Source organism: Salvia miltiorrhiza, chromosome 5, assembly GCF_028751815.1.
Source record: "Salvia miltiorrhiza cultivar Shanhuang (shh) chromosome 5, IMPLAD_Smil_shh, whole genome shotgun sequence".
NCBI lineage: Eukaryota > Viridiplantae > Streptophyta > Magnoliopsida > Lamiales > Lamiaceae > Salvia > Salvia miltiorrhiza.
This window is the reverse complement of record NC_080391.1, coordinates 27,275,857-27,296,869: the sequence shown is the minus strand read 5'-3', so window position 1 is coordinate 27,296,869 and position 21,013 is coordinate 27,275,857. Positions and strand designations below refer to the sequence as shown.

The 21,013-nt window shown below is 41.7% G+C and overlaps 3 protein-coding genes across 5 annotated transcripts; 1 reads left to right on the top strand and 2 right to left on the bottom strand.

Annotated features, from left to right (window-relative positions):
• Positions 1-4,585: 4,585 nt before the first annotated feature.
• Positions 4,586-7,017, bottom strand: LOC131026251 (polygalacturonase QRT3-like). 2 transcript variants are annotated; one of them, XM_057956049.1, is made up of 4 exons: positions 6,980-7,017; positions 6,147-6,545; positions 5,849-6,076; positions 4,586-5,733 (listed from the first exon to the last, which is right to left on the bottom strand). In XM_057956049.1, exons 2-4 carry the CDS (start codon positions 6,432-6,434, stop codon positions 4,726-4,728), a joined length of 1,524 nt encoding a protein of 507 aa, XP_057812032.1. In that variant the 5' UTR covers positions 6,435-6,545; positions 6,980-7,017; the 3' UTR covers positions 4,586-4,725. The 2 variants fall into 2 exon arrangements, with proteins under 2 accessions (XP_057812032.1, XP_057812033.1); XM_057956050.1 differs by lacking the exon at positions 6,980-7,017 and adding an exon at positions 6,546-6,700 and having other exon boundaries at positions 6,147-6,452.
• On the bottom strand, positions 6,531-9,236 carry LOC131025733 (uncharacterized). Its single transcript, XM_057955522.1, has 2 exons — positions 8,787-9,236; positions 6,531-6,545 (listed from the first exon to the last, which is right to left on the bottom strand). Exons 1-2 carry the CDS (start codon positions 9,234-9,236, stop codon positions 6,531-6,533), a joined length of 465 nt encoding a protein of 154 aa, XP_057811505.1.
• Positions 9,237-12,652: 3,416 nt separating this feature from the next.
• On the top strand, positions 12,653-16,924 carry LOC131026250 (uncharacterized). Of its 2 annotated transcripts, XM_057956048.1 has the most exons (4): positions 14,221-15,407; positions 15,497-15,652; positions 15,782-16,164; positions 16,252-16,924. In XM_057956048.1, the coding sequence occupies exons 1-4, from the start codon at positions 14,678-14,680 to the stop codon at positions 16,669-16,671; spliced, it is 1,689 nt and encodes a 562-aa protein (XP_057812031.1). In that variant the 5' UTR covers positions 14,221-14,677; the 3' UTR covers positions 16,672-16,924. The 2 variants fall into 2 exon arrangements, with proteins under 2 accessions (XP_057812030.1, XP_057812031.1); XM_057956047.1 differs by having other exon boundaries at positions 12,653-15,407; positions 15,497-16,164.
• The last annotated feature ends 4,089 nt before the right edge of the window (positions 16,925-21,013 follow it).

The window sequence follows — 21,013 nt, the reverse complement described above, 5'->3', positions numbered from 1 at the left end:
ATATTTTCTTTTCAAAATTTCGTGGTTACTTTGCAGGCTTTAATTGGAGAAATTCTCGCAAGTCCCTTGGGAGACGATCTTGCTTACTGCTGTCTACGCAGTGTGGGCATACCGGCTGACTGTCGGATATTTTTGGTGTAAAACGACGCACCAGCAACCGTTGGACGAATCCGCATGGAATCAAACGGAAAGACTGAATGAAATATGCGGGAGATTCAACCAGGTGCGGACGGATGAAGCCGTACAACCTGAAGACGAAGCCGAAGAACCTGATGACGATTCTGATGAAGAAGACGAAGAATACGATCCAACGAACGAGTCGGGCACAGATTCTGCCGCCTCTGAGGATTTATTAGACGATGATCTGATAGAGTTCCCGGTGACCGAGCGAGCAGGTTGGATCCGACAAAGTAGAACCCGTCATGAAAATCCGACGGACTCGACCGGTGATCTATCTAATTGGATAGTTCCGTTGATTCCAGTGGACGCCACGACTTCGCTCGTTGCTCGCGAGAGTGACCTGTCCACAGTTGCTGATTTGGGGAAGAACTCTTTTACAACAGTAAAGAAGAATTGGTCCTTGCTGTTGGCTTCTGGAATATGAAGCAAGGGGCTGAGGCAAAAGTTGGACGCTCAGATCAGGGATGCCTCTATTACAAGTGCAAGCACTCTGATAAGTGCAAGTTCGATGTGCGTGCATCTTGTCACGGCGGAGGGATGTGGGGAGTGCATAAGTTTAAAGAGCACTTTTGCCAAGGGGAATTGGGCATTTTGAAACGAATAAAGGTACACTCGAATGTGGTTGCAGCTTATGTGGAAAAAAGAATACGCGATTATGGAGAGGTCATTAAGCCGAAATCTATTATGGCGGAGTTGTTACGTGAATTTGGCGTCAGAATCAAATATGATGTCGCGCTGCGTGCAAGAAATCTCAGCTTAGAGAAGATATACGGTCGAATTGATGATTCGTTCCTTCTTCTGCCAAAATATTTGTATGCCCTAAGGCAAGCGAATCCAGGTACCGTGATGGATTTGGAAGTAGACGAAAACAACCAGTTCAAACATCTGTTTCTTGCTCTTGCGGCTTCCATCTCACCTTTCTACTTTTCGCTTCGACCAGTGATTATGGTCGACGGCACACACTTGAAGGGAAAGAACAATGGTATTTTATTCGTCGCCGTGACAAAAGACGAAAACGAGCAAGTTTTTCCGTTGGCATTTGACAAAAGACAAAAAATGGTAGATCTACCATTTTTAAATTAGCAAATGATTCTGCTAATTCTTGTAGATCTTCTAGTCCGATCCTTTCGAGGTTATTCATGATTTTTCCCTCTCAAGAACCTGGCTATTTCTTCTGTCTGCAACTTTTCGGGTGCTGCATTAATCGGTAGAGGATACGTCTAATCTTTGAACCATGTATTCCGAATTTTTCCGGAACATGGTTTTCGCCTTTCGATCTCCTCCACCTTTTTCTGGATATCTCGTAAGAGGATTAAGATTTTCTCTTGTTTCATTGATATCCGGCTCATCTCCAGTGGTAGATCATATAGCTTGTTTCCATAGTATTCCACCGTTCTTTGGATCTCCCGCAAGTTGACATTGTCGGAAGAATTTGGCTCGATCTTTTGATAAGCTGGAAAGGCTGTTCCAGCTTTGTCCTTCTGCTCCATTAGTCGTGGGACTGATGGGCTTCATCTCTTGTTCGTTCAATCGCCGTTCTGATCCCGACGATTCCCATGAGAGTTTCATGGTAGGATTGAATACCCGTGATGATATCACGAATAATTTCCGCATCTTCTCCTCGCCGAATGTTCGTCACGAGGGCTCGATTATTCCAGTTGAGATCGTCTAAAAGACGAGTAGTTTCTCTCTCCAAATTTTGAAGAGAATTCCTGTATATAATACATCTCGGACAATCGTCCGAATCCATAGTTTCTAATGGAGTCTCCTCCCACACATAGGTTAATTATAAAATAAATTAAAAATAATATAATTCCTCCATAAAAACTCGCTCTGATACCAATTTTGAAAGCGCGGATTAATGTATAAGATGAAGGATTAGGAGAGATATAGTATAAGGGTAGGAATGGTATTTCACTATGAAGTGGGTATTTTTCATAGATGTTTTATAAGGGTGGGTAAATTTGATAGATATATTATGGAAGTGGGTATTAAAAACCATTTGCCCTCTCCATATCATCTTTTAAAATAGCTTTAAGAGCTTATTACTTTTATTCAAGGTAATCAAATGTTTTGAACTAAAATAGCTTATTACTTTTAAAGTTTTCTAGTTAATACTTTAATTAAATTAGAGTGTTACGGTATGCGAGTTTAAGGTGAGAAGGAATAATTAATCGGTATTTATACAATGTATTATTAATGGTTATTTAGTACTCTCTCCGTGCCATTACAAATGCCTCACTTTTTATAATGGGATGTTCCATTACAAATGTCTAATTCTTTTTTTTACAATATATTCTCTCTCTATACTTAATATTTAAATAATTTCCATCAACTCACTTTATCTACGTTCTACATATTTCTTAATCTGCATGCCCAAAAGTAATGGGACGGAGGGAGTAATATATTAGACATATTATCAATTATTGTAGTAATAGTTTTATATTTAATTAATGAGTAATTACTCAAACTATTTAATATAATGCCTCAAACTATTTTTCTACTATCAATTATATTCTGAATTATTGAAAATGTCTTTTTTAAATCTTGTACAATAGATTTTGTATCAATCGTACCATTCATTCACATGGTTCGTCAGATGCCACAATGTATATATAATTATTCTTTTTTGACTTACACTGCACAAAACGACGTCGTCGGAGGGTACAATTCATAAAAAATCGATAGTTCAATGTTTAACAAAACATTTTCGATAATTCATGACATAGTAATTGATAGTACGAAAATAGTTTGAATTTAAAAGTAATATTTACCCTTATTTAACTAAATATTGTATAAATTGAAAGTGATTTGGGTAATTATCATATATTACTATATGAGTTTGGGATGAAAATAAGTACTAATTTTTTTTTAAAAAAAGAACTAAACGTTAATCAACATGTCTATGCGAACTTTTCTTTAATTTTTAATCTTTTACTATTTATTTTATTAATTATTATTATTATTTGGGTTAAAATGTCCTGAACTTTCATTTTCTCCTAAAAAATCCTGAACTTCCAGTTTTTTCCATAAAATGTCTCATTATACAAAATTCGGTGACAAAAAGATGAATTATCTTGCCGAAAGAAATATTTTGGGGACCGTCATTGTTGGAAAATCATATTGGGAACCACCATAGTTGGAAAACGCTGAAAGTTTGGGGCTTTTTATCATCTTTCAGTCATCAAATTTTGTATAGCGGAACATTTTATGGAAAAAACTGAAAGTTCGGGATTTTTTAGGAGAAAATGAAAGTTCAGGACATTTTGTGGAAAACGCTGAAAGTTCAGAATATAAAACACTATTAACCCTTAATATTTACTTTGTAATGTCATATTGTCATTGTGGTGCATATCTAATTATTGGATAGTAAGTGAGTTTTGGTATATGTATTTGATACTTGAATGAATAATAAAATCAGTCTTAATGCAATTTAGGAGATTAAACTGCACTAACCTTATCGTTTTGGTTATTACTTACTAGTATAATGCACCATTTATTCAAATATAAACTTAATTTTAAAATTTCTAATTATAAATTACAGGTGATTTTTGGTGGAATTGATAATTAAGCTTTACAAACTAGTACTCTCTTGAACTTGCTTGTTTGTGAGCGAAAGAAAGTTGATAGTGCAAATGACATCCTCTGTCCCAAAATATAGTGTGTACCACGTGTACCACTTTTTATTTCTTTATATTTATAAATTATTTTTTATTTCATTTTAATTTATTATGTTTTTATATATTATAAAGATAATTAACAAGGGTTCACTCATCCATTTAGGGTTTATAATTATTTTTTTATATTTATTCGAATTAATAATAGATTATTTGGGTTCATTAATTCAAAGTTAGGGTATATAATTTTTTAAATTTTAATTTTTCAATGATAAATACTAATTAGAGTTTATAATAATATAATAATTTTTATTTTTATAAAAAAACAATTTATAAAATAAAGAAATGAAGAGTGGTACACATGACACACACAATATTGTGGGACAGAGGATCCCATCTGGTTGACCGTGTGGGTGTATTGGTCAAACGAGAAGGGATTAATGTTTAAAGTCAAAAATTTTGAGTTCGAATAGCACGACCTTTTAATTTATTTATTTAATATTATAAATTTATCAAGAAAAAAATAAAGCATGAAAGAAAGTTGGTAATCAAAAGTGGCATACAAATCTCTCTCACAATATGGATGTGCCTTACGTGTCTGTCTGACAGAATACCTACATAAAAGCACGGATGACGAGTCACACCATAAATTACACCATTTTTATACGTTGCATTTGAGTTCTGTTTGTTGTTAAACTAACCTTTTTCTTTTCATATTTTTGACCACCTAGATTATAATTTCAATCTTTTGGCGCAATTAAAAAAAATAAAAGTTGACGCTCAATATCTGAATCAAACTAATATAAATATATTATTTGTAGGCGAAACAGGGAAATTACAGCGATAAACATGCACGCTCTCAGGTCCCTAGTTTTACAATTGAAGTTTGTCCCACCAATTAGGTTGGAAAGAATAAATTTAGTTTAATTCAAGAAGAGGAATAATAAGACCCCCCTTGATCAGCAGTAATGTAAACCCTCGCCGGAACCGCCACGTCGGACTGAATGACAACTTTGTTGTCGGAAACATTCCGCAGAAAATGAGTGGGAAACGACGCCGCATCGGTGATGAACGTGTACTGCACCTGTTTGATGAGGTTGGGGAAGAGCAGCGGCGCCTTCAAATCCGCCGTCCACGAGGTTCCGGTGCCCTCGACGCTGGCCCTGGCGATCGTCGTCTTGATCGTCATTCCTCGCACGCTGTTCCTGTCGATGGCCACCTGATCGACTTGGTTGAACTGCCCTTGCATCTGCACGATCTCGATCCCTTTGTCGGAGCCGGCGAACATGTTGTCCACGACGGTGACGCCGCTCATGACGCCTTTGACCGATTTGAAGAGGACGAATGCATCTCCGAGGAAGAATGTGTTGGTGATGGTGAGCTGCACCGGATCCTCAACCACGATGCCGGTGTAGTCCATGTAGGAATTCACGATGCGCGTCTGCGTCAGGCCGGGGAGTTGGATGTAGATCCCCACGCCGCCGAATCCGGCGGCCTTGTTGTAGCAGTGGACGCCGGAGATGAGGTTGGCTTGGCCGGTGATGAGAATTCCGGTTTGGGCGGAGAAAATGACGACGTCCGTGACGAGGTTGTCGTTTCCCGCGAGGACAATGGCGGTGCCGGAGAATTCTCGCTCGCCGGAGTCGCCGCCGGCGGTGATGTGCTGGCCGAGGTAGGAGTTTCTGATGTAGGTTTCGTGGCCGCCTTGGGCGAGGATTCCGGTGGTGTTGAAGTGAGTAACGTAGCAGTTGTCGATGGTAGTTCGGAGAGAGTTTGTGACCTTAATTCCACCGCCTCTGTAGTTGGAGTCGAGCAGTAGGTCTCTCAGTGTAATGAATTCGTAGTTGTATGCAGAGGAGGAAGATTTAGAAGATAAGTCTATTAAATAGGCGTCGTTTGGGAAGTCGTTTGATGCTGTGAGTGAACCCCCATGAATCTGTAATAACAACAGCTAGCAATTGTCAAAATCAATAACTTTAATTGGCGGGTTGGTTATATATAGACGTTCAGCTATAAATTAAATGTTATTATTTTATAAAGAGGAAAGTTACGGCTAGGTTTCCTCTTCCGGAGATGGGAAAGAGGAGGGGGCGGGTGATCAAGTAATTTCCACCGTCGAGATCAATGCGAGCTCCACCAAGATTGACGATGCCCTCGCACAACACCCCTTTGCCGGGGCCGTTGAGGGCGTCGCCAATCGCTTTCAGAATCGCATCCGTGCTGTCATTTTGGCCCGTCGGATCTGCCCCGTAAGCTGTCACGTGATAAACACGTGGTCCCTGCATTAATGGCCCGCAATTAACTCAACCCACACATTTTTACTTTTCTGGAGATATTATTATTACTTACAGTCGCAGAAGATGATGGAGGAGGCGAGTCTTGTTGAAGACTGCGCATCTCCGTGGTAGGGCGCGGCGGACTTGACCAAGAATCGGATGCGGCTCTAATCTGCTGCATTTGGTGCAGGTACACATTCTTGCGGGGGAAATGATCGGCTCTCTTGGGCACGCCGTACACGTGGACCACCAGCAAACTGGCTGTCGCCGCCACGGTGAAGAAGAATATAGCTATCATGGAAGCTCCCATGTTTCTGTCGGCTCTCGGGCAGTCTGCGTGGAATTCTTGGTCGTTTGTCATGCTGCCCTACAACTCTCGCTTTATATAGAGAGAGAAAGAGAGGATTTGGGAATTGATTATAAAATCACGGAAAGATCGGGGACCTCAACCTCAACTTCAACTTTGGATTACCTGAATCATGCCAAAATCACCTGGATTATGTTATAAGCTCTCTTTTGATGTTTGTTTTCTGGTGAACGTTAACAATTATTTATAACCATTCAATGCTTCTTCAGATTTTCGCCCCCAATCAAAATTGCCTAATTTTTACGACTTACCATCCTCTTACCACAATTAATGCTCAAAATGCCATTACATCTTTTTATCATCTCACTTGCCTTATTTCTTTTCGACACGATTATTTAAAAGAGTAAATTGTAATGTAAAATATATGACTCAATATATATGTATTGTAGTGAAAATTTATTACTCAAAAAAGAAACATAACAAATAGAATGAGACGACCCAAAAATGAAACTAGGCAAAGTAAAATGAGATGAATGGATCTACAAAGTTTCTAAACAATAACTGAGTCATTAATTGAAATCGATATTATCGTAACTCACAACTTTTATCAGCTTTAATGGGCTTGTATATTACCAACACTTTTTAAGTCAAGTTATCGCATCACTGCATATATAGGGTCGTAAAAAAGTGTCTAATTTTCTTACTAGAGTACTTAAGTGGTCCTAACAAAGTTTGACATGTATGTAAGGTATGTGTATTCTCAAAGGAAAAGTAACATTAATCTCTTCAACAATCAAGTACTACCGAAAGAATTGTCGAGGCTTCAAGTCTGCATAATTGTGTGTTTGGTGATTCTTTACTTTCTAATTCCAAATGAATTACCTTCTCGTTAAAGTCTTCTTTTGCTTGTTTGTACATTAGAGCTTATAGATTGTACTTTGAAATAAGGAGGGAGTAAAGGCTGCGTTAGGCACCATTGAAAATTAAGGCACGGGTCTTGAAATTCGAGAGAGATTTTATTAATTGATTTGAAATTAGAGGCAATACTTCAATTAGTCGTGTGTGTAAACTTTTATATGAGTATCTAGAGTCGTATGTGTAAATGAGATAGCTACATTTGAAAATCTTATGGCATAAGGATTTCAAGTGTGATGAAAAGTGAGTGCGCCTAAATCATTGATGTCTATAGTTTTGTTGTGATGATTCTTCTCCTTGAAATGGTCATTTTACTTTGACATCACAATATCAGAAAGTGTCGTCCTCTTTTAGGTAATTAGATGTCCTAAGAGCATCCGCAATGGGGTTACATGATAGCTTACATGATAGCTTACATGATAATGGGGGGACCACATAGTGTAAAGATGCTGCAGTGGGGTTACATGATAGCTTACATGATAGAATTAGTTTTGATTTTTTCATTTTTCATTTAAGTTTAATTTCATAAATTTAAATTACACAATTTACTTCAAATTTAAATTGCATTAAATTTTAAATTCCTAAAAATTACATATTTATTTATAAAATAAAAACAAATACTACAAATAACTATTCCGGCCCTAGAGGTCCGAAACGTGCCCAAACATGCTCCATCAAATCATATTGGAGCGCGGCGTGCAACTGCCTATCTCGGAGAAGAGCATCTCTTTGGACATATTCCTCGAATGAAACGGGGGTTGCTCGACCACTCTCCGTCGAGTCACTGCTAGACGCCCCATGTCCCGCGTCGTCATCTCTCCAATTGGTTGCTCCTTCACCTTCGTGCTCCACAATCATGTTGTGGAGAATGATGCAACACAGCATGATGTCCCGGAGGTGCGCAACGTACCAATTCCGCGCGGGACTGCGAATTATTCCCCACCGTGCTTGAAGGACTCCAAAGGCACGTTCAACATCCTTCCGTGCCGATTCTTGCATCTTCTTGAACCTCGCCTCCTTCTGATTTGTCGCCATCGGTGGACTCTTGACGAAGCAACGCCACTCTGGATATATGCCGTCGCACAAGTAGTAGCCCATCTGGTAGTAGCGCTGATTCGCCTGAAAGAGCACAGGCGGGGCAGTTCCATCCAACACGTCGGCGAAGAGAGGCGACTGGTTGAGAACGTTGATGTCGTTGTTCGAACCAGCGACACCAAAAAAGGCATGCCAAATCCACAGATCGTGGGATGCAACGGCCTCCAATATCAAGGTGGGCTCTCCCTGATCCCCGCGTGTGTAGGCGCCGTGCCACGCCTTTGGGCAATTCTTCCACCCCCAATGCATACAATCAAGACTCCCGAGCATCCCGGGAAATCCGTGTCGTACCTCGTGCATCTGGGTAAGACGTGTGATGTCCTCCGGCGTTGGACGGCGTAGATAATGGGCTCCAAAAGCCCGGATGACCGCCTTGCAGAACTTCTTGAGGCATACACGCCCGGTGGAGTCGGCGACTCTGAGATACTCGTCAAAAGTATCCGCAGAGAGCCCGGTGGCTAATTGGCGGATAGCCGACGTGCATTTCTGCAACGGGGAAAGAGAGTCCCGACCTATTGCATCAGTGGTCATGTGGAAGAAAGTATCTACACCTTGAACAGCCTCCACGATGCGCAAGAAAAGCTCCTTTTGCATTCGAAAACGCCGCCGGAAAAATGTAGGTCCGTACGTCGGATTGTCGTGGAAGTAGTCTTGCATAAGACGTAGGTGGGCTTCCTCTCTATCACGGTGGACGTAAGATCGGGGACGTTTCACACGTCCCGCCTCCGGAGCCGGCTGGCCATAGATGTGAGCAAGCACTTGATTATGCAACTCTATCTCCTCCATGATCGCATTAGCTACACCGTCGGATGAATCAGACGAAGAACCGTGGTCGGATTCCGCCATTGTCGGAAGAAATCAGATGAAAGCGCTTGAAAGAGGAACAAGAATGAAAGAAATTGAAAGAAGAAGGAGAATTGTAGAGTGAAAGTGAGGAAGATGAAGGAGGAAGATGTAGTTATAAAAAGAGAAGAAAAATTGAAAAAAAAAAAAAAAAAAAAACAATTCCAAACGGTCAAATTTTGAATTAAAATTCGAATTTCCGTTTTTTTTTTTTTTTAAAGAGGCGCGTGTAAAACACGCGCCTATATATAACCGTTTAAAGGGCTACACGATAGAACGTGTAGCCCTCGTGTAACCTGAGGCTGCAACGCTTACACGATAGAGCTTTTACACGATAGGGCTATCGTGTAAGCTCTATCGTGTAAGCGTTAGTGATGCTCTAACGCAACGTCCTGATTCATTATTCATCGCATTTTACTTTTATTTTCTTTTATTTCTTCGCTTTATGGAATTGGAGAAATAAAAGTTTAAGAGGCAGGTGAATATAGCCAGGGGTAATTAATGACTTTTTTGTTAGTTGAGTATTTTTCAACCCCTCAACTGCCTCTAAAGAATTTATAGCCAATTGTTCACAAACCCAAAAGGAATATATAATAAAAAGTTGGAATTCACCTCACATATCATTATTCATCGTGTTAAAATATGATATATGAGTTCAAAAAATAAAAATAAAAATATAATGTATATGAAATTAACATTGCGATTATTTGCTGGTTGCCGGTAGATGGTGCATGCACATTTTTAATGGTGATTTATTGTAAATCTAGCGCAGTCATTCTCCTTAATTCTTTTATTTATTTTTTATTTTTTTTGCATATATTATGATGTTGTATGAAAAGAAACCAAAACTATGTACATAAATCGATTTTATTTTTTTTTAATCGAAAATTTATTATGCAATCAAACAAACTTAATGCGGACGATTTTTTTACCGTTGCAATATAACGAATATCGTTTTTGTAATTTAAGTAAGTGGTCTCAATCTTTAATCTCTTATTTTTTATATTGAGGGTGCCATTTACACTGACAAAAAATGAAAAAAGTACATATTTCATTTTTTTTCTTCATTTTCACATATTTAAACTTTTTCCTAAGCATGATGAAATACTTTTTAAACAACTCATTTTCACTCAAATGTTGGATAATACTATTATCTTTGGTAGTTGTGCGAAAATATTTTTCAACATTTTCTCATGTTTTCATATCTAATAAACATATGATAAAAATTGAAAAAAAAAATACTTCATCCATTCTATAAAAGTGTCCACTTTTTTTAATACGTGAATTTAGATGGTTATTATTAAAGAGTAAAAAGATAAAAAGTAGCGAAGCCCACTTTTATTTTGTGAGAGAAATAAAATTTAGGTGGAGATGATTAAAAGATAAAAAGGTAAAAAAAAATGGTGGAACTCAGTTTCATTTTTTAGAAAATAGACATTTGTTATGGGACAATTCAAAAAAGAAAAATAGAGACCTGTTATGGGATCGATGAAATGATATTTTTTCATTTTATCTTATTCATTCTTTTTTATATATATAAATTTTACAATTAAACTAAACACACCCTGAAAGATACAATTCCATCTGTCTCTCAAATAATTTTCTATTTATTTTGAAACACTACTCTATCATTAATAATTTCTCATTTATTCTTATTTTTCATTTTTTTACTACTCTTAATATTAATTATAATATATTTTTGTTATTTTTAATACATTTGATAATTTTATTTTAAAATTTGTGAATTGTGACCCTCTTTCCTGAGAAGTTATTTGGAGAAGGGGTGAGGAGGGGCAATTTGTTCTAAAAAGGTGAGGTGACAAAATTAGAATAAATATAATCAAAATAGGAAAAATGTTGTGTGTGGAAAAAGTGATTACAGGTGAAGTAGGCCGGTCAAGTCAATTAAATATTGTACACGTCGATTCCCTTCTTTTCATGCCACTAATCCATTTAAGCATAGTTTTTGTGTTAAATTATAATCCTAGTATAGTAGCATGTAGTGACCACACAAAAAAGTTAATATCAATGATTCACAGAAGTATATGCGTAATCGGTAAGAGAATGTATTTGTAAACCAACTTAAATTTTACTCCCAAAACATGACTCATTTCTTTTTTGTACGAGAATTAAGAAATTAATATTTGGATTAATTGCCCTCAAATACATCATCTTTCCTTGAATTCTATAATTGCACATCACCTTTAAAATCCGCCCCTAAATATACCACATTTCCTTGAATTCTACAATTGCGCATCGCCTTTAAATCCGCCCCAAAATACATCACCTTTACATTTTTTCTGTTTTTGCACATGACTAAAAAATCCTCAAAAAATAAATTAAAGTGTGAATTTATAAATTTAAATATCTTTTTAGTGTTGGGGTTGAATCCGACAATTACGGAAGTGACGTCAGTCACGTCAGGATCGACGGGCACTAGCAACCTGAGACCACAAGTAACGTTAGAGCCCTCCGAAGAGCACCGGTGGGGGTGTCGATGGAAGGGCCTCCGACGCTCAAGTCAGTGAATTGATATAAGTAATAACGTAAGTAACGTAATGACAATAATTAAACGATGGAGAAGAGATGGAGAAAAGATAGTAATAAGGGAGTTTTCCGGATGATCGGGATGATCCAGTAGTCGGAGGCAGAGCTAATGAGCAATACGGATCAAGGGGCGACGGGCGTCGGAGCTAGCGGAACTAGTCGGACGATCGGAACCCTCGAGTGTTGAGAGCGTGGAGGCGTAACGGAAGAGCGGGGAGAGCGGGAGATCAACAGAGTGAAAGGTCGTAAGTATGAGTATCAATCTCAGTGACGGCGTATCAAGGGGCGACGGTCGTTCGGGCTAGCGGGGCTAGTCGGACGATCGGAACCCTAGAAAGTTGTAAGCGTGGAGGCGGAACGGAAGAGCGAGGAGATCGGGAATGAGAGATCGTGTACGAGTGCAAGAGTGGATATGAGTGATTGTCGATGCCCTCATTGTGTTAATGAATTGGTATATGTAGGTTACGGGCCTACGGGCAGGCGGCTAGGGTTAGGGTTTTGCTAGAATACCCGTTGCAACCCTAGCAGTTCCGACTTCTTAGGAAACGACCTCCCGCGACTCTCGTCCAACTTGATCGCCAAGCAGCTGCCACGTTTAGGGTTTTCCCTTGCGGTTTCACGTACCTCCCGAATATAGGTTAGGCTTTGGGCCTTGTGCTATGAGCGTGATATGAACCGTTTTACCCAGCTAGCCCGTTGGGCCTTATAATTTTTACTAATTGGACTATTACGAATAATGCCCACTACAGTTTGTCCCCCACTCAATAGTTGGAATTTTTTCAACTATGGAGTGTAATTTATCTTGTAGAGACGTCTCTTATTTTTTTTTATTTTTTTTTTTTAAATGCGGTGCTTACGGCTCTTACGGCTCTCCCATAGTGAAAGAGAGTTGAAGGGTGTTGGGTCTTACGGCTCTTCCATAGTGAAAGAGAGTTGGAGGGTGTTGGGTCTTACGGCTCTTACGGCTCTTCCATAGTGAAAAAGAGTTGGAGGGTGTTGGGTCTTACGGCTCTTACGGCTCTTACATAGTGAAAGAGAGTTGGAGAGTGTTGGGTCTTACGGCTCTTACGGCTCTTCCATAGTGAAAGAGAGTTGGAGGGTGTTGGGTCTTACGGGACTAACGCCTCTTTTCTCTTTTATATCATGTTGGCAACACGTGAGTGCAGACTGTTCCAGGTTTTCAATGCCCACGGGTGGATAGGCTGCCTTCATCTCTTACGTCTCTTACTTTCTTTTTGGTGCATCATCATTTTGTATGGAACTTACATTTCTTTCGTTCTTTTCTTTTTTACTTGCGGAAGATACGTCTCTTATTAGTTTTTGCTGGTGGTATGCTTATTTGCGCATAGTGAGGGAGTCGCACCCTATTGCTGGAGTGGTTCTTTTCATTTTGTTCCATGTTTCGCCGAAGGATATTGCGGCTATCGGTTTGGGAGATGTAGAGAGTGTTTGAGCATTTCGATTGTTAGTGGTGGTAGCCCGTAGATAGGTGAACGGCTATGCTTTCTCGGTTTGCTGCCTCGTGGCCGGTCGGCGACGAAATAAACCGGCAAAGAGGGCCCACTCGCGCTTCTGCTCAAGTTTCAGCAAAAGATCAGAGAGATTTAATTGGCGTTTCTCTTGCTGTTCCACGGCTTTCTCGGTTGATCTTACGAGAGAGGTGGTGCAGGAAGGTCGTGTTGGTGACGCCGGTGGCCGGCGTAGCTCCGGTGGCGAGTCCGGAGATGCGGCGTGAGGTGAGGCAGAGTGGCTGCTGTGCCGCTGCTACTGCTGCTCGAAAAGAGAGTTTACAATCTGGGAAACGGAGGGAGGGTGGTGTTTCACGGTGGTGGCGCGGCAAGCGAAGCGGCGATGCGACGGGGCGGCGCGGCCGAGCTTGCTTGCTGCTGCTGCTCTCGGCGGCTGCTGCCGCTTTCGCTCGGCTGCTGCTTCCGCTGTAGCTTCTGATTGCTGCCGCTGCTGTGGTGCCGTGGAGGAGCTGCGGTGGAGATGGAGACGGTGGAAAGTGGCGGCAGCTGGTGTTGATGGCGGCGGCAGGATCCTTAAGCGAGAGAGAGAGAGAAAGTTTAGCGTTGTGTGCTGCGCGTGTGAGAGTGAGAGGTAGGGTAGATGGTCTAGCTAGAGTTTTACTTTATAAAAGTTGCATGGCTAGCATGTAGAAAAATAGGTAGTCATATAGTAGATGTCGTGACTTAAGTGTTTGAACAGTTGTACTTCATGATCCTAAATTTTTATTAATTGAGCTTTGAATTTATTTGGAGTCCGTCCGTAGTCTTTTTTCTTGTCTATATAGTGGATAGTGGGGAGCTTGTCTCCTCATTTCCTACGGAGCATTTGAAAGTTGGAGTTTTTGGAGGAAGGAGGAGTGGAGAGAAGATTTTTTGGGAGAGCTTTGGAGGTTGGTTTTTTCTCTCCACTTTCTTTGAATGTTCTTCAAGTGTTCTTTAAATATTCTAAGCATGAATACTTGTAGTTTTTGTCGTATTGTGCCTTTGGATGACTTTGATTATTCGTTTGTAGAAGTAGTGTTTGATCTATGCCATCTATTTTTAAATGCGTTTTTAATGTTTGTAGAAGCATGTAGAATTTTTTACTAAGTAAAAAATGATAGTTTAGAGCTTATGTGGGTGCTTCGGGTTGATACGGTTGAGTACTGAGTGTGTAGATGACGTTCCTTTGAATATTTATGCAATTCCTTCGTATGTGCTGTTATGGGCGCCGATCCTTTACATAAATTGCTCAAGTACGCACGTAGCTAAGCGGGTAGCTTGCGATCGGGCGAACCGGTCTATCGAACTTCATATTATTTATTTTTTGCAACTATGTCGTCGGGTGATCGGGGTAATACGTTTACTTGAACTTTTAGAATTTATCATGTTCTAGGATATCTGCGTGCTATGTTGGGTAATCGGGGAGGTTCGGTTGGTTCATCGAGTAGGATGCAGCTCCCGTCTGATGATATAGACTATTGTGCTGACGAGAGCGCGGACATCCTGGATCGAGAGATTGAAGTTTGGCAGGGTGATCACGGTAGTTACGATGGTGGTAGTGGTTTTGGAGTTCACAGTGAAGGGCTCATTCCAGGGGCGGTGCCAGTAATGTCGTTCCTCTTTAACGATAATCCCGAGTCATTCTTCAAGGACACGCGGCAACTACACGTCCTTCGGAAGTCCTACAGTATTCCAAATCATGTCGCTCTTCATGCTCCGGGTAGGCAAATGCGAGCAAATTTCTATGCTCCAGGATGGGTGTGTTTGTATCAAGCACCGTTCGAACAGGGAATGCGGCTTCCTCTACCCCGCTTGGTTATTGATTTTTGCCATTATCATTGCCTTTCGCCCGGGCAACTTACGCCAAACTCTTGGCGGTTGTTATTGAGTTTACAGGTATTCAGTGAATTACATGGTTTCGACATCTCCATCGCCGATGTAAAGAGCACTTATGATCTTCTGAAAGTTCCAAAGGACAAAGGTCGTTACAAGTTATGTAGGAATAAAGGTTGTGAGCCTTTGATTACGGACATGGATGATGGTGAAAGGGCTTGGAAGAGTAAATATTTTTTCGTTGAATACGGTGCTTTGTGTATTCCGGAAGGGAAGAGAGTCCCTTCTGTTTGGTCTAATCCTAGTGAGTGTTAGAATTGGTGGAGTCTTTTATGCTTCTCATCCTCCTCTTTATGCTATTCTTTCTAACACTTTGATTATCTTTGTGTGCAGGTTGTTTGAAAACTATCCCTGTAGTGTTGGATTTGGTTGAGCGGAACAATCGGTTTCTTCAGTACCCTCCTCCATATCGGAGTTGGAGGGTTATTCTTCACGATTTGAACATTAGGCAGTCGTCGATTTGGGCTCAAGTTCCTGCTCCTCCGGAAGGTACATTCATCCCTAAAACTCTTGCAGAAACTAGTGTCGTGGTAGGTCTCCGCTCTTTGGAAATTTTGCGGGTGAAACAGGCTTATAAAAATTTGGCTGAACTGACCCCGGAGCAACGAGTATATGCAGACGGTTGGATGGCTGATTTGAAGTTTCACTATAATCCGAATGAGGTCGACACTGACGCCTTCGTGGCGAGACAACTGAAGAGGAAGAAGAAGAAGCAGGCATCAAGCTCGGGTGTGCCAACAGAGCCGCCTATTGTGACTGATGCACCGCGATCTGACGTCCTCTCCGGTCGCTCCTCACGGAAACGGACTCCCACACCTGATGATGGTTGCTTATCCGATGGTTCTGTTCACGTAGTTCTACCTGTTGGTGCTTCGGCTCATACCGAGTACAACGCGCTGTCAGGTCAGCTCGAAAAGCTCTTACTTGAAGAGGATCGGGCTGTTTTGAACAACTATGGGGATGACGAAGCCTATGACGTGTTCGCCTCTTCGGCCTTCGCGGTGATAAAACTTGTCTCTTGTTTTCATTTTTCCTTTGACATGTTATTTTTATTGACTAACTTGCGGTATTTTGATATCTTCTTGCAGCACTATCAGCATGCTATCTTTATGAAGCAGGCTAGGCTTGAGCACAAACGGCAACTACAGGATGTTCGTGCTGCTAAGGCTAGGATAGAGAACGAGCTTGTGGAAGCTCAGAAGTTGGTCAAGCAAGGCCAGGCGGACCTGGAGTCCTTGGAAGCGTCTCTTCAGGCTCAATTGGCTTCGAAAGATGAGGAAATCAGTCGTCTGAAGGCTGAACTGGCGGAGATGGAGAAAAATCGGGAGCTAGAGCTTCTCGATGCTTGCCATGAGGCTGTGCTCAAGTCCCGGGCTGATATGAGTCAGGAGGTCTTGGATGGGTCTTACAAGACTTGGGACAATGCTGAGAACATTCGACAGTGGAAGGTGTATCAAGACAAGCTTTCTGGGGTGGCCTCTTCAGGCGACGTCGACGGCGACGAGTGATGTTGTCGTTTCCTTAACTCTGCTTTGGTTGGGCGTGTGTGCCTCTAATATCTTATGTGTAATTTAGGCATTCGTGCCTTCAGACTTTGTTAATTTTGCATAGGGTGTATGCATCCTTGGATTCTTACTAGTTTAAGCCTACGCCATTGGGCTGGACTTAAATTTTTTCTTGTATTCACGAGAATGATTTTTCCGGAGTGTCCGGATCGCCGGGGGGTTTGCCCCTTGGATCGGCTATATATGACTGTTTTATATTCGAGTGTTTGTATATTTTTCTTTACCTATTCGGACTTTAACTGTTGAACCAAGACAAGTAGATGTGATACGAGTCTCAGGGCTGCGCAGTTGAGCGCTTTCCGAGCAGGGCTGCGTTGGGCAATCGAGCACTGTCGGGTAGGGCCGAGCCGGATAATAATATTTTTCCCCTATGTTTCCCCCATTTAGACTTCAGTTGTTTGAACTTAAGGCTAAATTAAGGATGTTCGGGGTGAGACGGGTGTGCGCCTTTGACCTGAAAATTTTTCTCCCCCATTTAGACTTAGTTATTTAAACTTAAGGCTAAATTCAGGATATGCGGGTTGAGATGGGCTTGCGCCTTTTACACGAAAATTTATCCCCCCATTTAGACTTAGTTGTTGAACTTAAGGCTAAATTCAGGATATGCGGGTTGGAATGGGCTTGCGCCTTTTACACGAAAATTTATCCCCCCATTTAGACTTAGTTGTTGAACTTAAGGCTAAATTCAGGATATGTGGGGCGAGACGGGGCTTGCGCCTTGTATGTGAAAATTTTTCCCCCCCATTTAGACTTAGTTGATGAACTTAAGGCTAAATTCAGGGTGTTCGGGGCGAGACGGGCTTGCGCCTTTTATGTGATAATTTTCTCCCCCATTTAGACTTTAGTTGTTTGAACTTAAGGCTAATATTAAGGATATTCGGGGTGAGACGGGCGTTCGTCTTGTTCATGAAAATTTTTCTCCCCCATTTAGACTTAGTTATTTAAACTTAAGGCTAAATTAGGGACGTTCGGGTTGGGACGGGCGTTCGTCTTGTTAATGAAAATTTTGTCCCCCGATTTAGACTTTAGTTGTTTAAACTTAAGGCTAAATTCGGGACGTTCAGGGTAAGACGGGTGTGCGCCTTTGACCTGAAAATTTTTCACCCCATTTAGACTTAGTTATTTAAACTTAAGGCTAAATTCGGGACGTTCAGGGTAAGACGGGTGTGCGCCTTTGACCTGAAAATTTTTCTCCCCCATTTAGACTTAGTTATTTAAACTTAAGGCTGAATTTGGGACGTTCGGGGTAAGACGGGTGTGCGCCTTTGAGCATGAGCATTTTATTTTCCCCCCATTTAGACTTAGTTATTTAAACTTAAGGCTAAGTTCGGGACGTTCGGGTTGAGACGGGCTTGCGTCTTGTTCATGAAAATTTGGTCCCCCCATTTAGACTTTAGTTATTTAAACTTAAGGCTAAATTAAGGATATTCGGGGTGAGACGGGCGTTCGTCTTGTTCATGAAAATTTTTCCCCCCGGGTGAGGAGGGGGTGGGGGGGCTGCGCTCCTTAGAGCTGCCTACATACCCATTTAAGGGATCAAGCCCGAATGTAGTTCTGACCTGCATGCAAAGGTCAGTAATCGTGTAGTAAGTTGAGTTGGTCTCGGAAGACCTTTTGAAATAAAGTAGAAGTGTAGGGATCAAGCGTGATACTGTTTGAGATGGATGGCGTTCCAACTGTTGTTGATGTCACGTCCGTCTGTCGATTGCAACTTGTATGCTCCATGTCCAACCACTTTGGTGATCAGATATGGTCCTTCCCAATTTGGGGCTAATTTGCCCGCACCTATTTCCTTGGTGTTCTGGAACACCTTTCGTAACACCCAGTCACCCGGCTTGAACGTGCGGGTACGGATATGCTTATTGTAGTGTCTGGCGATGCTGTGTTGATACGATGCTAATCGAATATTGGCTGTGTTCCGTTTCTCGTCGAGGAGATCTAACTCGTGGCACATAGTTTCTTGATTCTCGTTGTCTGTCGTGAGCTCATATCTGGCGGTGGGTACTTCGCTTTCTGTTGGGATTACTGCCTCCATCCCATAGGCAAGGGAAAACGGTGTTTCCCCTGTCGATGTTCTTGTAGTTGTTCGGTAGGACCATAATACGCCTGGTAGCTCATCTGCCCATTTGCCTTTGGCCTTCTCTAGCCGTTTCTTCAGGGTGTTCATGATGGTTTTGTTGGAAGACTCCGCTTGTCCGTTTGCCTGAGGATATCTTGGTGTTGAGAAGCTCAGCTTTATATTCCAGAACTTACAAAAGTCCTGAAAGTCCGCGCTGATGAATTGTGATCCGTTATCCGTGACAATCTCTTTGGGTACCCCATACCGGCAGATAACGCTCTTCCATATGAACCCCTTGACTTCTTTGTCGCGCACTTGGTGGAAAGACTCTGCTTCTATCCACTTGCTAAAATAATCTGTTACTGCCAACATATAAGCCTTCTGCCCGGGTGCGGTGGGCAGTTTGCCTACAATATCCATCCCCCATTTCATGAATGGCCATGGTGAAGTGATAGCAGTCAGGGGCTCCGGGGGCATGTGTGATATTTGGGCGAATCGTTGACATTTGTCGCACTTTCTAGCATAATCAGCTGCGTCAGTTTTCATGGTGGGCCAATAGTAACCGCTGGTTAATGCGCGGTGTGCGAGGCTTCTTCCTCCTGAGTGATTGCCACATTCACCTTCGTGTAACTCGGACAAGACGTATCTTGCTTCTGCAGGGTTAATGCATTTCAAGTATGGACCGGTAAATGAACGTTTATACAGTTTACCTCGGATGATGCAGAATCGTGCTGCTTGAGCTTTAAGCCGACGTGCTTCATTTCTGTCCTTCGGGAGTATATCTCTCTCGAGATGTTCCATTATGGGGGTGATCCATGTTTGTCCGACTGATACTGCAGTCACGCGTTCCTCGGCCTCATCTCTTTGTATTGCTGGATATTGAAGGCAAGTGATTGTTATGGTTTTAGGTTGTGCAGTCTGAATTGCTGACCCTAGGTTGGCCAAAGCATCAGCATGGCCGTTTTCCCCCCTCGGCACTTGATTGATGGTGAACTCTTCAAAGCACGATTGGAGTTCTTTCGTCTTGCCCAGGTAAGCCGTCATTTTCGTATCTTTGGCTTGAAATGTACCCTGCATCTGATTAACTACAAGTTGAGAATCACTAAATACGTTAATGCGTTTTACCCCAATTTCTTTAGCTAGTCCAAGTCCAGCTATCATGGCTTCATATTCGGCCTCATTGTTGGTTGTTTTGAAATCACATCGGATTGACCGCTCAATGTTGTCTCCTCGTGGTGATGAGAGGACGACTCCAAGTCCACTCCCTCGTACGTTGCTGGATCCATCAACGCACAGTTTCCAAGTTCCAGTTTGGTCGGGTTCTTCCGTCAGACAGCATAACTCTTTGTCGGCCTGTATGGTAAGGTTAGGTGCAAAGTCAACAACAAAATCGGCTAATACCTGAGATTTAAGTGCGGTCCGTGGTTTGTATGTGATGTCGTTGACTCATCCAAAAACACCTAACGGATGGACTCGAATTTATACGAGGTCGTCCTAGGGTGGTAAGGTGACTCAAGTCGTCTCACAAGGAAGACTTAGCAGGGCTCTAACTGTATTGCTCACAAGAAACTTAAAAGAAATCTAAACACTCTAATCGGGTAATTGGGTCTGGCACTTTCTCCGATTAACTAGCGCGTAATTAAATAAGCTTGTAATTATCTAATGCAGAATCAACAGAAAGCATATAAATCTATCTAGGCGGAATGAGAAGGAAGCAGATTAAGAACGCAGGAAACTAAGAAACCTAGGGTTTTAACTAGCAATCTAGAAAGCATTAGATAAATCAATCAATCATAAACAACGATTATCTAGGCGAGATTAAAGAACAACGATTCATCAATTGAACATGGAACAACGATTATCTAAGCAATGCAATAACGAGAAAGCTTGTAAAGATTAACTAATCAAAATGAAGAACTTACAATCGATCCAATGAAATCAACGATCTAGCGGAATCCACAAGTATCTAGAATGTTTCTATCTATCTAAACTATGGGAAAAAGCATAAAATTGCAGGTGGAGGCTGCTGGAGTCGGAAGTATGAAATAAAACCCTCAAAATCGGATTTTATAGCAATTTCCGTAACTGCCAGATCTGCACAGGGGCGGCGGCCGCCGTGAGACGGCGGCGCCGTGGACGGCGGCCGCCGTGGGACGGCGCCGCCGTGATGCCCCTTCGCGGTTTCCTCCAAAAATTGTACAGCCCGCGCCGTGGGGCCGCGGCCGG